Genomic DNA, 16,542 nt, shown 5'->3' on the forward strand with positions numbered 1-16,542 from the left:
TAAAAAAATACATTTATTATTTTAAACCAAAGTTCCGTTGTTCCGCGTGCAACTACAGAGACTAATCTCTTCGAGGTAACTGATATCGATTTAAGGGGTTGACCTCTCCCAACAAATGTTTTTCCATACGCACCGACCAGGGATCGAACCCAACACCAAATGATTAAGGGACCCAAGTATCTACCACTTGTGTCACACTATGTTGGTAAATACATTTATTATTTATTGAGTCAAATTATTTTTTATATTTGCTTAAGGAAAATATTTATATAAGCAACTGTATTTTCAATATGATTTGATGTACATTAACAAGTAGTAACAAATTAACAATTTTTTTTTATTAAAATAAAAAAATTATATATACAACTCACTAACACCATTATGTTGTTGGAAATTCTATATATAGCAAGATGATTTGTATTCATCAAGATGAAAAAAATTTAAACAAGTATAATAATAGATTTTTGTTGGAATATTAACTTGTCGGTTGTCATAAGACATAAATTTAGAAAGTTGAACTTGTTTTTTCTCCACTATAAAGTATATTTTTTATATCAGAATTTGGCATTCACTTCAATTCCAAAAATGGAGATTCTATCATCTTTGCGCATTTCTGAAACTACTCTTGCAACCTTAGTCCTTGTATTGCTTTTCAGCATTCCCACACAAGCACAAGAATGTATGTTTTTTATTTATTTATTTATAAATATCTTGTTAATTTAAACAATTAAAATAATAGGAAAATCAAAATTACACATTGGTAAAACATATGGATCCAATTAAATATTTTTTATTCTTCATCATATTAGGTTATTATGTTCTTCTTTGGTCTATAATTTTAAGACTCCAATCACTTGGAGCATTTGTTTGTCTCTAAATATTAAAAAAAATAAATTATATTTTTATATACATTAGTATTCATTTTCTAAATGTGTCATTTATATATTAATACTACTAATTTGTCTTACAATATGAAAAGTCAATATTATACATAAAGTGTAATTTATTGATAGTCGTACATAAGTTATACCCAAAAAAATGTCAAATGATCCTATAAATAGAGACAAAGAGAATACTAGTATCATTGATTAATGTTTTTCATTCCATAATTGGTTTATTATGTTAATATTGCAGATATTCTTTCCAAACAAAAATCAACTCAACATGCCTTATCCGTGTCACAGGTGCTCATGATTAAGTTAATAATTTTGTTCTTAGAAACAATAATATTAATATTGTTTAATTAATACATGTCATTATTGTTTCATATAGATTGGAAAAGCATCTAAGATGATTAATCCATATGACTCTATATTAGAATTTCTAAATTCTTCAAGCTTTCCAAATCGGACATCATTTTCACATGACTTTTTGTTTGGTACTGGTACTTCTGCCCTTCAAGTAAGTGTTAAAATTTCATAGACATAGATATAGCTCTAGTAAAAAAAGAAGATGTGGGCTAACTATATTTTTTATCCTATAAAATGATCAAGTTTCATTTTTCGTTCCCTAAAAAAACAATTGCAATTTTTATTCCTTACATAATTATCATGTAATTAGTTTTAGTCCGGAAGAGGTATGATGAAACAAAACATGTTTAATAATCCTTAACTTATAAATTTTTTAATAATTTCTTATAGAATTGTATAAAATATTATAAATAGTTTCTCCTCAAATATTATTTTTAATATGAGATGAATTCAATATGGATTTTAAGATGCCAAATTAAATACCATATAAAAGTAACAAAAATCTTGACCTAGAAATCAAATTCTGTGGAGAAACTTTTTATAATATTCTAAATATGTTTGGAAAAAATTATTCAAAAATATATGTTGACATTTTTTTAAAGGTAAAAATATATGTTGACTTAACAATCAGGACTAAAATTACCTTTCCTGAATAATTTTTAGGGACGAAAAATTGCACAAAATTTAAATGGAAGAAAAATGAACATAATAATTTATTGGATGAAAAACATATATTTAACACAAAAATTTAAGGTATTATATAAGTTAATTTATTACTAACTAGTTTTTGGTAACATTAGATTGAAGGAGGACTTCATGAAGGAGGAAGAGGACTTGGTATATGGGATGAAATAATTAAACAAAACAAAGGTTAGAAATTCAATCATTTAATAATTTCAATACTTTAGAGTTTTGTTTGGTATGGTACTCAACATCAATAATTTAATTTCATGTCATTTTTTATATTTATGTTTTTAAAATGTAAATTTAAGTTTTAGACTAATTTTTTATTTAGGTTACGCGTATCTAATAAAAAATAACAAATATCAGGATACACATTTTTATTACTCTAATTAGTAAATATATTTACTAGTAGTATGTCAAAAGTCAAAGTTCATCCTATGAAGTGAGGAACATATACTATATAGAGTAAATAATAAATTTGTACTATTTGGTACACTGTACACACGTGAAGCAAGAGTTGTTATATAAATTTGTGGGATTAAATGAGTATTTCAAGCTTTTCGCTCATATTTGGGGGGATGAGTCCCACCAAAAAATCACTTTCTTGCCCCTCTCACAATGCAACCAAAGGAGGTAAACACAAATTTCAATAAACTTTTTATACTCTCTACCATCAATATCCGTCAACTTTCTCTTGAAACAAACGGGTCATTACTTCTATTTTACCTATCCATCTTTGAATATGTAGTAATGACATTTGATATTTATATCCATATTAGAATATAATCTCAGTTTCAGTGGTTAATTACAGTCATTTTTTTTCTTTCTTCTTGAAAAGCAGGTTTGTATTTAGATGCTGCTAAGTTTCCATCAAAGATTGAACATTACAAGCGATATAAGGTCAGTGCACCAATAGTGGATTTATATGCTTTTTGTTTTGCATACACATTAAATATTTTACTTTTTATTAGAAAATATTATTATATTGATGAAAATGAAAGTCAATCATCTTCGCGGTAACTCTTGAGTCTAAGCATAAAGCTAAGATTATACTTTATTTACTATACATTATATAGAGATTAAGAACACCAATCTTATTATTCATTGAATTTTGGTTATCTTATATATTACTCAACATGTAATGGATCTAATAGATTTACAGTGTGTATTGTAAAAAAAAGGATTGATAGTGTAGGAAAATATAAGAAAAAGTATGCATCTTGTATTTGATTAATTTTTTCATTTAACTTTACTTGTTTTAATTTCTATGGTTTTGTAGGAGGACGTGCAACATTTGAAGAAGCTAGGAATAAATTCTTACAGAATGTCTATCTCTTGGAGTAGAGTATTACCAGGTAAAAGTTTCAAATCAAAAAAATCTAACAAGTAAAAAGTTATGCAAATTATATTGTCTAAAAAACAATGTTATGCAAATTATAATTTGGTCATTCTTTATGCTATGTGTAGTGTTTTACTTATTGTTCTTCATACTCTTCTGCTTCATTTTTTTAGATAATCTTCTTCTTAAATTATCAAAAAATATTATTCTTAAAATTGTATTTCATATGCCAACAAATTATGTGACTGTATATTAATTTTTTACAATATTTAACCATACATTTATTTTTGTCTCAATTTTCAATGACCAATTATATAGATGGAACCTTGAAAGGAGGTATAAATCAAGAAGGTATCAACTTCTACAACAATTTGATCAATGAGCTACTTGAAAATGGTATGACTTGAAGCATCCGATATTCATTGCAATAATTAGTTTCAACGTAAATTTTGTTTAAAATACATGCAACAATTTTTATTTTACTTTATGTGATCCAACTAAATGTGCAGGTATTGAACCATTTGTTGGTATTATGCACGCTGACTATCCATTAGCTCTTAATCAAAAGCTTGGTGGCTTCTCAAATCGTTCCATTGTGTAAGTTTACCACAATATATCATGTCTTTTTGATATTTTTGTTTTCAATAAATTGATCTAACCTTATAACTATGCTAATACTTATTTTGTTTATGTAAAAAAATATATCAAATTTCAGGAAACATTACAAGGATTATAGTGAACTTCTATTCAAAACATATGGAGATCGAGTGAAACATTGGATTACAGTGAATGAAATAGAAGTCACATCTCTATTTACATTCATGCTCAGCCGCGATCCTTTATCTACTGATCAAGCATGCCAAAATACTAAAATATGTACACAAGTATATACTGTATTTCATAATTTACTCATTTCCCATGCTACAACGTCAGAGTTATACAGAACAAAATTCCAAGTAAGACATATTTTGGAAATTGCATGTTACATATATAACATAAACATTAACTCCAAATTAAAAAATATATATGTAGATTAACAGTTGAGATTCACAACAATGCAACTAAAGGGAGTCTGAACCATTGATATAAGTAATGATCATTGTTACACTTAATTTAGTAAAATAAAATAAATTGACATTAACAATTATCAAAATTAGTGAAAGATTTATAAAATAAGGAGAATTTAAAATAAGAAATAAAATTCTTGTCAAAAATAAAATAAATTTATTTACCATCAAATATTTTATACAGACAATACAAAGGGGGGAAATTGGACTCTCTCTTTCATCAGGAAGATATGTCCCATATAGTTCCAAATCAGAGGATGTGGTTGCTGCTCAAAGACTAATGGATTTCTATTGGGGATGGTTAGTGCATTTTACTTACCCTACAAATGACACACCTTTTGTGTTTTTAGCACTAGTTCGATTTCAAAGTTACGCTTTAATCTTTTTCATCCTCTTTTGAGGGTCAATACATATGCATAACAAAAAAATTAATTAGCATTTTTTTTTCAAACTTGCAGGGTTTTAGATCCAATCTTCCATGGAGACTATCCAAAAATAATGAAAGAGATAGTTGGAAATAGGCTACCAAAATTCACTGAAAAGGAGAAACACATGTTAAAAGGAAGCACAGACTTTATTGGCGTTAATTATTATACTTCTCACTTTGCTAGACATGAACCAAATAGAACCAATGTTATGTTTGACAATTATGATGCCCTAGCTGTTTCAGAAGGCAAGTTTTTGCTCTAACTAAATTCTACTTTAAAAAAAGAGTAAAGTTAATTGGTATACAAAGACATCACTATACAAAATTGTTAGTGAGGTTGATACCACAAACTTTATCAATCAAACTATACTTATTTAATATGTCAGATTATAATATAATAGAACGATTGATTATTTGCATATTCCTTGTCATCATTTCGTAATTGCAGTTTTTAATGCTGAAGGAAAAACCCTTGGTTATAAGGTGAGAAAATAATGATGAGTTTAGAAGAAGCACATATGTTCGGGGAATAACGTTACTATTTTATTCTTACTTCTTGTTCGATGTTGATAATTTGCAGGATCAGTACAGTATGGACTATGTCTATCCTGAAGGACTATATAATGTTTTAATCTACATTAAGAAAAAGTACAATAATCCCAAAATATACATTACTGAAAATGGTTGGTAGTGCATTCTATTACTTCTATTACATTATAAGGAATATCTATATTTTATGCTACAAAAGAAATTAATCAATATACTTTTTGTAAAATCCTCTTTGTGTAGGTATTACTTCTACAAAAATCCCAAATCCATTAAAGGACGAACACCGAACTGCTTACATTGCCGCACATATAAATGCTACTAAGGCAGCAATTGAGTAAGAATTTTTTCATATCTTTAGAAATCTATGGGTGACACAATAATAAATATCACGATACAATTAACTGTTTTTTTTTAATTAATGATCTATTCTCTTAATACATGCACACATTTTAGATTTTTTTTTAATTGCCCCTAAATTTTTTTACAATAATACCCCTGTTTTCAAAAAAAATTGCCATAATACCCCTCCTTTTGAACAAGATATTTTAAAGTCAAATGATAAGGATATAGGAACTTAGAAAGTAATATAATAAATTGACATCATATTTTTAATATGTGTACAAGTTCAAAATGTTTTTAATCGACTAAATGAGAGTAGTACAAAATTCAAAAAATAAAATATTAATTGTATTTTATTGTTTTTTTACTATGAATTCATTTAAAAACTTCTTGAAAAAGAAATATTAAAATTCTATAAGTTAAGATAATTTAGAAAGTAATATAAGAAATTGACATCATGATAAAATATATTTGAATAACTGTGTAATACTTTTCGGATTGTTCGAGCATAAATTTCAAACTAATTTTTGTATCAGAACTATTTGATTTTACTTAAAAGTGTATTGTTCACTTTAAAGAAGTTGCATCTGTTACATATTTATTTATTTGTTGTTGGTTCTAAATATATCTAATATCAAAGGACAACCAAATTTAAAGTGACGAAACTTAATACCCATTGGTGTGAAAGTTAGATGAATAAGAAATTATGTGATTTTATTACTTGTTTTCACAATAAACTAATATTCAATATTTTTATATGTTTACATTGATAGTGATGGTGTAAATGTTCAAGGATACTTTGTATGGTCAGCATTTGATACATTTGAATTTCAAATGGGCTATTCTGCACATTGGGGTCTTTATCATATTGATTTTAATGATAGTCTCAAGCGTATACCAACTGACGCAGCTAAATGGTACACAAAATATCTGACATGTGATTTGGGGCACTAAAACACCCTTTCGATTGAAATCAATTTAGAAAGGAAAGGAGACTAGTATAAATGGAGAAATGTAAAGGAATCTCACTTGAAATATAATTGTTCACAACATGTTGTTTATTTCATTTTTTTATTTGAAATTTTTAAAAGTATTCACATTTGTAATTTGAATTTATACTAGTGTATATACTTTTGCGATGTTATAACACTTCATATTATTGATTAGATCATAATAAAAGATGTTATGTTTTGATATTAAAAAAATCAAAGAATAATTCTTAATTATTACAATAAATGCTTACATCATAAACTATTGAATCTATCCTAATGTACTAATTAAATTGCAAAGCAGAAAGAAATTTTAATGAATAAATAATAACTCGATGCCAAAACTCGTGCTCCTACTTCAATTGTCTATCTAAAAAATAGAAACTAGACATCATAAAATTTACTATCTCAGTGAGTTCTTTACTAAAAACTATAAAGGTTAATCTCTCTATCATAGAGTTATAAATATAACTTTGCTAAGACTAAACACTAAGTCTCTTAACTCTAATGAGGTCCACTTCCTATTCCAAACCCAAGTTACTTGTTAACATTATGTAATTAAATTCCAATATAAATAAAAAGGTTAATCATCCTTTTGGTCCATGCAATATTGGGGTGTTAGTTTTTGTTTTAAAATATAAAATAGATTCCACCGTTGTCATATCAAACTCATTATTACTTTTAGTCTTTCATTTAAATTATTGGTTAAATATGTTTTTAATCCCTACATTTAAGAAGACTTTTAAAAATAGTCCCTTTCTTTAATTTTTTAATTATTTATAAATTCCTATATTTTATATCCGTTATTGGATTTGGTCCCTCCGTTTAGTTGATGCTCGGTAAGCAAACCAAATGCTCATGTGTCACTTGTGTATTTATGTTGGGTTTCAAATGTGAGTGGTTAAGTCCCACATCGATTATGTATGGGAAGAATGTTGAATTTATAAGAGAGGTGACCCATTAGGTTTTGGATGGGGATGTGGCGTCTCTGTCTCTTTGAGATCCTGAAGCATTGTCTCATTGTTTCTCCCAAGCTCCCTCGAACTCCCCAACAATTTAATGACTATGCAAAGTGGGTTTGTGCAAACAAATAACCCGCCACATGTATGGTTATGACTTGATGGAGAAAACCTAAATCCCTAACTTTAGTTTTCTTCGTCTTCCTTTTTATTCTTTTTATTCCCCATCGCCATGTTTTTGCAACCCGTGTGGTTGTGCTATCCAACTCCCATGACTTAAATTGATCCTACTCCCTAACACACCATTCTCCTTCGGTCGTTGCCGCCACTGCCCTTATCCTCTTCATCATATCCCACCAACCAACATAACACCAAGTTCTCAAAACCAGAACTTTCACAACACTGATTATCTCCTTACTAGCAATAGTATAACTAACAACAAGAATATCTTGAAACAAATAATGTGAGCGAAAACGTACTTGCGGAACATTTGAAAGAACTCAAAGACCAAAGACATATGAGGTTTGCACGGAGAGGATGCTGAAAATTGCGACAAACGTAGTTGTCGTGACAAAGGACAGATGATTCGGTGGTAGGAAAGGAAAGGGATGCAAGAGGGTCTTGGAACAATGGCGGATTTGAAGCAATTTAATTTTATTAGTTAATCATTAGTTAAATAGAACGCCGATGTGACGCTATGTGAGTCCATTTAATTTTATTAGTATTTTTTTTTATTAAATAAAAGGTATCCATTCAATGTACCAAAAAAAAAGGTATCCTTTCATTCAAATTGATAATAATTTAATTTTATTAGTTAATCATTAAAATAAATTATACTATAAAATAAACTAATGACATGAAAAATAACATCTTCTAATCAACTTTGCCATGTCAATGCCACATCATCAATTGAAATGTCACATCATTAAAATGAGAGGAGAACTATAAGAAAATGTTAATTTTTAAAGGTTTAAATATGAAAACAGTCCCTGCAATTATGCCTTGTTTTGATTTAGGTCCTTGTAAAATAAAAAGTTTGTTTTTAATCCTGCAAAATTGCAAAATTTTTAAAATGGTCCCTGAACTGAAATAATTGCTGACATGTTAAATTTAAGATTATTTGGCAGATGCTGATTGTGCTTGTTTGTTGATGTGACTTTAATTAATTTATTTTTATTTAACTTTTCTGTTTCAAAATACATTTTTGTTTTTAATAAATGTTTTAAACTAGAAAAACAAAAAACAGAAAATCTGTTAACTCTCTTATGTTTGTTCATCTTGTTCCTCACAAACACTAACACTGCCCTCCCTACAAATTTAAGCAAAAAACCCAGAATGAATCAAATCAAGCAAAAAAAGAAAATCTAAGACAGAAACCCAAAACGAGGCGGAAAAAAAATGAGTGGCTATTTCAGCTTGCATTCAACAAATCCTAATTTTGATTTTGTCTCTTTCAATCCTAATTTTGATTTTGTCCCTTTCAATGGAGGAACCCTACGATTTCCATCTTCTTCCTTTTCCTTTTAAATTCTGTTTTTTTTTAATTCATATTTAAGCCTTTTTAATTAACCCATTTCTATTTTAAATAAATTAATTTTCCATTTTTTAATTTATCTTGTTTTTCTAAAAAATGAAAAATGTAATTTTTAATTTAAAAGTTAAATGAAAATTACATGTAAATATCCACATCATCAAATAATCCTAATCAATATATGTCAAATCATCAACAATTTGACATGTCAGCAAAAATCCAACTCAAGGACCTTTTTAAAATTTTTGAGATTTTACAGGACTAATATCAAATTTTTTATTTTACAGGGACCAAAATTAAAACAAGGCATAATTGCAGGGACTGTTTTCATATTTAAGCCATTTTTAAAATACAAGGACCAAAAGGTTGAGAATACATTTATTATTTGCTTTAAAAAAATACATTTATTATTTTAAACCAAAGTTCCGTTGTTCCGCGTGCAACTACAGAGACTAATCTCTTCGAGGTAACTGATATCGATTTAAGGGGTTGACCTCTCCCAACAAATGTTTTTCCATACGCACCGACCAGGGATCGAACCCAACACCAAATGATTAAGGGACCCAAGTATCTACCACTTGTGTCACACTATGTTGGTAAATACATTTATTATTTATTGAGTCAAATTATTTTTTATATTTGCTTAAGGAAAATATTTATATAAGCAACTGTATTTTCAATATGATTTGATGTACATTAACAAGTAGTAACAAATTAACAATTTTTTTTTATTAAAATAAAAAAATTATATATACAACTCACTAACACCATTATGTTGTTGGAAATTCTATATATAGCAAGATGATTTGTATTCATCAAGATGAAAAAAATTTAAACAAGTATAATAATAGATTTTTGTTGGAATATTAACTTGTCAGTTGTCATAAGACATAAATTTAGAAAGTTGAACTTGTTTTTTCTCCACTATAAAGTATATTTTTTATATCAGAATTTGGCATTCACTTCAATTCCAAAAATGGAGATTCTATCATCTTTGCGCATTTCTGAAACTACTCTTGCAACCTTAGTCCTTGTATTGCTTTTCAGCATTCCCACACAAGCACAAGAATGTATGTTTTTTATTTATTTATTTATAAATATCTTGTTAATTTAAACAATTAAAATAATAGGAAAATCAAAATTACACATTGGTAAAACATATGGATCCAATTAAATATTTTTTATTCTTCATCATATTAGGTTATTATGTTCTTCTTTGGTCTATAATTTTAAGACTCCAATCACTTGGAGCATTTGTTTGTCTCTAAATATTAAAAAAAATAAATTATATTTTTATATACATTAGTATTCATTTTCTAAATGTGTCATTTATATATTAATACTACTAATTTGTCTTACAATATGAAAAGTCAATATTATACATAAAGTGTAATTTATTGATAGTCGTACATAAGTTATACCCAAAAAAATGTCAAATGATCCTATAAATAGAGACAAAGAGAATACTAGTATCATTGATTAATGTTTTTCATTCCATAATTGGTTTATTATGTTAATATTGCAGATATTCTTTCCAAACAAAAATCAACTCAACATGCCTTATCCGTGTCACAGGTGCTCATGATTAAGTTAATAATTTTGTTCTTAGAAACAATAATATTAATATTGTTTAATTAATACATGTCATTATTGTTTCATATAGATTGGAAAAGCATCTAAGATGATTAATCCATATGACTCTATATTAGAATTTCTAAATTCTTCAAGCTTTCCAAATCAGACATCATTTTCACATGACTTTTTGTTTGGTACTGGTACTTCTGCCCTTCAAGTAAGTGTTAAAATTTCATAGACATAGATATAGCTCTAGTAAAAAAAGAAGATGTGGGCTAACTATATTTTTTATCCTATAAAATGATCAAGTTTCATTTTTCGTTCCCTAAAAAAACAATTGCAATTTTTATTCCTTACATAATTATCATGTAATTAGTTTTAGTCCGAAAGAGGTATGATGAAACAAAACATGTTTAATAATCCTTAACTTATAAATTTTTTAATAATTTCTTATAGAATTGTATAAAATATTATAAATAGTTTCTCCTCAAATATTATTTTTAATATGAGATGAATTCAATATGGATTTTAAGATGCCAAATTAAATACCATATAAAAGTAACAAAAATCTTGACCTAGAAATCAAATTCTGTGGAGAAACTTTTTATAATATTCTAAATATGTTTGGAAAAAATTATTCAAAAATATATGTTGACTTTTTTTTAAAGGTAAAAATATATGTTGACTTAACAATCAGGACTAAAATTACTTTTGCTGAATAATTTTTAGGGACGAAAAATTGCACAAAATTTAAATGGAAGAAAAATGAACATAATAATTTATTGGATGAAAAACATATATTTAACACAAAAATTTAAGGTATTATATAAGTTAATTTATTACTAACTAGTTTTTGGTAACATTAGATTGAAGGAGGACTTCATGAAGGAGGAAGAGGACTTGGTATATGGGATGAAATAATTAAACAAAACAAAGGTTAGAAATTCAATAATTTAATAATTTCAATACTTTAGAGTTTTGTTTGGTATGGTACTCAACATCAATAATTTAATTTCATGTCATTTTTTATATTTATGTTTTTAAAATGTAAATTTAAGTTTTAGACTAATTTTTTATTTAGGTTACGCGTATCTAATAAAAAATAACAAATATCAGGATACACATTTTTATTACTCTAATTAGTAAATATATTTACTAGTAGTATGTCAAAAGTCAAAGTTCATCCTATGAAGTGAGGAACATATACTATATAGAGTAAATAATAAATTTGTACTATTTGGTACACTGTACACACGTGAAGCAAGAGTTGTTATATAAATTTGTGGGATTAAATGAGTATTTCAAGCTTTTCGCTCATATTTGGGGGGATGAGTCCCACCAAAAAATCACTTTCTTGCCCCTCTCACAATGCAACCAAAGGAGGTAAACACAAATTTCAATAAACTTTTTATACTCTCTACCATCAATATCCGTCAACTTTCTCTTGAAACAAACGGGTCATTACTTCTATTTTACCTATCCATCTTTGAATATGTAGTAATGACATTTGATATTTATATCCATATTAGAATATAATCTCAGTTTCAGTGGTTAATTACAGTCATTTTTTTCTTTCTTCTTGAAAAGCAGGTTTGTATTTAGATGCTGCTAAGTTTCCATCAAAGATTGAACATTACAAGCGATATAAGGTCAGTGCACCAATAGTGGATTTATATGCTTTTTGTTTTGCATACACATTAAATATTTTACTTTTTATTAGAAAATATTATTATATTGATGAAAATGAAAGTCAATCATCTTCGCGGTAACTCTTGAGTCTAAGCATAAAGCTAAGATTATACTTTATTTACTATACATTATATAGAGATTAAGAACACCAATCTTATTATTCATTGAATTTTGGTTATCTTATATATTACTCAACATGTAATGAATGTAATAGATTTACAGTGTGTATTGTAAAAAAAAAAGGATTGATAGTGTAGGAAAATATAAGAAAAAGTATGCATCTTGTATTTGATTAATTTTTTCATTTAACTTTACTTGTTTTAATTTCTATGGTTTTGTAGGAGGACGTGCAACATTTGAATAAGCTAGGAATAAATTCTTACAGAATGTCTATCTCTTGGAGTAGAGTATTACCAGGTAAAAGTTTCAAATTAAAAAAATCTAACAAGTAAAAAGTTATGCAAATTATATTGTCTAAAAAACAATGTTATGCAAATTATAATTTGGTCATTCTTTATGCTATGTGTAGTGTTTTACTTATTGTTCTTCATACTCTTCTGCTTCATTTTTTTAGATAATCTTCTTCTTAAATTATCAAAAAATATTATTCTTAAAATTGTATTTCATATGCCAACAAATTATGTGACTGTATATTAATTTTTTACAATATTTAACCATACATTTATTTTTGTCTCAATTTTCAATGACCAATTATATAGATGGAACCTTGAAAGGAGGTATAAATCAAGAAGGTATCAACTTCTACAACAATTTGATCAATGAGCTACTTGAAAATGGTATGACTTGAAGCATCCGATATTCATTGCAATAATTAGTTTCAACGTAAATTTTGTTTAAAATACATGCAACAATTTTTATTTTACTTTATGTGATCCAACTAAATGTGCAGGTATTGAACCATTTGTTGGTATTATGCACGCTGACTATCCATTAGCTCTTAATCAAAAGCTTGGTGGCTTCTCAAATCGTTCCATTGTGTAAGTTTACCACAATATATCATGTCTTTTTGATATTTTTGTTTTCAATAAATTGATCTAACCTTATAACTATGCTAATACTTATTTTGTTTATGTAAAAATATATATCAAATTTCAGGAAACATTACAAGGATTATAGTGAACTTCTATTCAAAACATATGGAGATCGAGTGAAACATTGGATTACAGTGAATGAAATAGAAGTCACATCTCTATTTACATTCATGCTCAGCCGCGATCCTTTATCTACTGATCAAGCATGCCAAAATACTAAAATATGTACACAAGTATATACTGTATTTCATAATTTACTCATTTCCCATGCTACAACGTCAGAGTTATACAGAACAAAATTCCAAGTAAGACATATTTTGGAAATTGCATGTTACATATATAACATAAACATTAACTCCAAATTAAAAAATATATATGTAGATTAACAGTTGAGATTCACAACAATGCAACTAAAGGGAGTCTGAACCATTGATATAAGTAATGATCATTGTTACACTTAATTTAGTAAAATAAAATAAATTGACATTAACAATTATCAAAATTAGTGAAAGATTTATAAAATAAGGAGAATTTAAAATAAGAAATAAAATTCTTGTCAAAAATAAAATAAATTTATTTACCATCAAATATTTTATACAGACAATACAAAGGGGGGAAATTGGACTCTCTCTTTCATCAGGAAGATATGTCCCATATAGTTCCAAATCAGAGGATGTGGTTGCTGCTCAAAGACTAATGGATTTCTATTGGGGATGGTTAGTGCATTTTACTTACCCTACAAATGACACACCTTTTGTGTTTTTAGCACTAGTTCGATTTCAAAGTTACGCTTTAATCTTTTTCATCCTCTTTTGAGGGTCAATACATATGCATAACAAAAAAATTAATTAGCATTTTTTTTTCAAACTTGCAGGGTTTTAGATCCAATCTTCCATGGAGACTATCCAAAAATAATGAAAAAGATAGTTGGAAATAGGCTACCAAAATTCACTGAAAAGGAGAAACACATGTTAAAAGGAAGCACAAACTTTATTGGCGTTAATTATTATACTTCTCACTTTGCTAGACATGAACCAAATAGAACCAATGTTATGTTTGACAATTATGATGCCCTAGCTGTTTCAGAAGGCAAGTTTTTGCTCTAACTAAATTCTACTTTAAAAAAAGAGTAAAGTTAATTGGTATACAAAGACATCACTATACAAAATTGTTAGTGAGGTTGATACCACAAACTTTATCAATCAAACTATACTTATTTAATATGTCAGATTATAAAATAATAGAACGATTGATTATTTGCATATTCTTTGTCATCATTTTGTAATTGCAGTTTTTAACGCTGAAGGAAAAACCCTTGGTTATAAGGTGAGAAAATAATGATGAGTTTAGAAGAAGCACATATGTTCGGGGAATAACGTTACTATTTTATTCTTACTTCTTGTTCGATGTTGATAATTTGCAGGATCAGTACAGTATGGACTATGTCTATCCTGAAGGACTATATAATGTTTTAATCTACATTAAGAAAAAGTACAATAATCCCAAAATATACATTACTGAAAATGGTTTGGTAGTGCATTCTATTACTTCTATTACATTATAAGGAATATCTATATTTTATGCTACAAAAGAAATTAATCAATACACTTTTTGTAAAATCCTCTTTGTGTAGGTATTACTTCTACAAAAATCCCAAATCCATTGAAGGACGAACACCGAACTGCTTACATTGCCGCACATATAAATGCTACTAAGGCAGCAATTGAGTAAGAATTTTTTCATATCTTTAGAAATCTATGGGTGACACAATAATAAATATCACGATACAATTAACTGTTTTTTTTTTAAATTAATGATCTATTCTCTTAATACATGCACACATTTTAGATTTTTTTTTTAATTGCCCCTAAATTTTTTTACAATAATACCCCTGTTTTCAAAAAAAATTGTCATAATACCCCTCCTTTTGAACAAGATATTTTAAAGTCAAATGATAAGGATATAGGAACTTAGAAAGTAATATAATAAATTGACATCATATTTTTAATATGTGTACAAGTTCAAAATGTTTTTAATCGACTAAATGAGAGTAGTACAAAATTCAAAAAATAAAATATTAATTGTATTTTATTGTTTTTTTACTATGAATTCATTTAAAAACTTCTTGAAAAAGAAATATTAAAATTCTATAAGTTAAGATAATTTAGAAAGTAATATAAGAAATTGACATCATGATAAAATATATTTGAATAACTGTGTAATACTTTTCGGATTGTTCGAGCATAAATTTCAAACTAATTTTTGTATCAGAACTATTTGATTTTACTTAAAAGTGTATTGTTCACTTTAAAGAAGTTGCATCTGTTACATATTTATTTATTTGTTGTTGGTTCTAAATATATCTAATATCAAAGGACAACCAAATTTAAAGTGACGAAACATAATACCCATTGGTGTGAAAGTTAGATGAATAAGAAATTATGTGATTTTATTACTTGTTTTCACAATAAACTAATATTCAATATTTTTATATGTTTACATTGATAGTGATGGTGTAAATGTTCAAGGATACTTTGTATGGTCAGCATTTGATACATTTGAATTTCAAATGGGCTATTCTGCACATTGGGGTCTTTATCATATTGATTTTAATGATAGTCTCAAGCGTATACCAACTGACGCAGCTAAATGGTACACAAAATATCTGACATGTGATTTGGGGCACTAAAACACCCTTTCGATTGAAATCAATTTAGAAAGGAAAGGAGACTAGTATAAATGGAGAAATGTAAAGGAATCACACTTGAAATATAATTGTTCACAACATGTTGTTTATTTCATTTTTTTATTTGAAAGTATTCACATTTGTAATTTGAATTTATACTAGTGTATATACTTTTGCGATGTTATAACACTTCATATTATTGATTAGATCATAATAAAAGATGTTATGTTTTGATATTAAAAAAATCAAAGAATAATTCTTAATTATTACAATAAATGCTTACATCATAAACTATTGAATCTATCCTAATGTACTAATTAAATTGCAAAGCAGAAAGAAATTTTAATGAATAAATAATAACTCGATGCCAAAACTCGTGCTCCTACTTCAATTGTCTATCTAAAAA

General features: G+C 27.1%; 2 protein-coding genes across 2 annotated transcripts; both read left to right on the top strand.

The window, feature by feature from the left end:
- The first annotated feature begins 585 nt into the window (after window positions 1–585).
- LOC123918640 (furostanol glycoside 26-O-beta-glucosidase-like) lies at window positions 586–6,609 on the top strand. Its single transcript, XM_045970720.1, has 15 exons — window positions 586–679; window positions 1,135–1,184; window positions 1,273–1,401; window positions 2,051–2,087; window positions 2,776–2,834; window positions 3,214–3,289; window positions 3,592–3,669; window positions 3,783–3,870; window positions 3,989–4,229; window positions 4,525–4,640; window positions 4,799–5,013; window positions 5,216–5,250; window positions 5,348–5,450; window positions 5,557–5,650; window positions 6,429–6,609. The coding sequence occupies exons 1-15, from the start codon at window positions 586–588 to the stop codon at window positions 6,607–6,609; spliced, it is 1,596 nt and encodes a 531-aa protein (XP_045826676.1).
- A 3,501-nt stretch (window positions 6,610–10,110) lies between these two features.
- Window positions 10,111–16,139, top strand: LOC123918641 (furostanol glycoside 26-O-beta-glucosidase-like). Its single transcript, XM_045970721.1, has 15 exons — window positions 10,111–10,204; window positions 10,660–10,709; window positions 10,798–10,926; window positions 11,576–11,612; window positions 12,300–12,358; window positions 12,740–12,815; window positions 13,118–13,195; window positions 13,309–13,396; window positions 13,515–13,755; window positions 14,051–14,166; window positions 14,325–14,539; window positions 14,742–14,776; window positions 14,874–14,976; window positions 15,084–15,177; window positions 15,959–16,139. The coding sequence occupies exons 1-15, from the start codon at window positions 10,111–10,113 to the stop codon at window positions 16,137–16,139; spliced, it is 1,596 nt and encodes a 531-aa protein (XP_045826677.1).
- The last annotated feature ends 403 nt before the right edge of the window (window positions 16,140–16,542 follow it).

The sequence above is a fragment of the Trifolium pratense genome, linkage group LG3 (assembly GCF_020283565.1).
Source record: "Trifolium pratense cultivar HEN17-A07 linkage group LG3, ARS_RC_1.1, whole genome shotgun sequence".
NCBI lineage: Eukaryota > Viridiplantae > Streptophyta > Magnoliopsida > Fabales > Fabaceae > Trifolium > Trifolium pratense.

Coding starts and splice junctions, on each gene's coding strand:
- LOC123918640 (XM_045970720.1), top strand. CDS start 586: ATGGAGATTCTATCATCTTTGCGCATTTCTGAAACTACTCTTGCAACC. Junction 3,871..3,988: donor TTCTCAAATCGTTCCATTGT/GTAAGTTTACCA, acceptor ATCAAATTTCAG/GAAACATTACAAGGATTATA. Junction 5,451..5,556: donor AATATACATTACTGAAAATG/GTTGGTAGTGCA, acceptor CTCTTTGTGTAG/GTATTACTTCTACAAAAATC.
- LOC123918641 (XM_045970721.1), top strand. CDS start 10,111: ATGGAGATTCTATCATCTTTGCGCATTTCTGAAACTACTCTTGCAACC. Junction 10,927..11,575: donor CTGGTACTTCTGCCCTTCAA/GTAAGTGTTAAA, acceptor TGGTAACATTAG/ATTGAAGGAGGACTTCATGA. Junction 14,167..14,324: donor ATGGATTTCTATTGGGGATG/GTTAGTGCATTT, acceptor TCAAACTTGCAG/GGTTTTAGATCCAATCTTCC.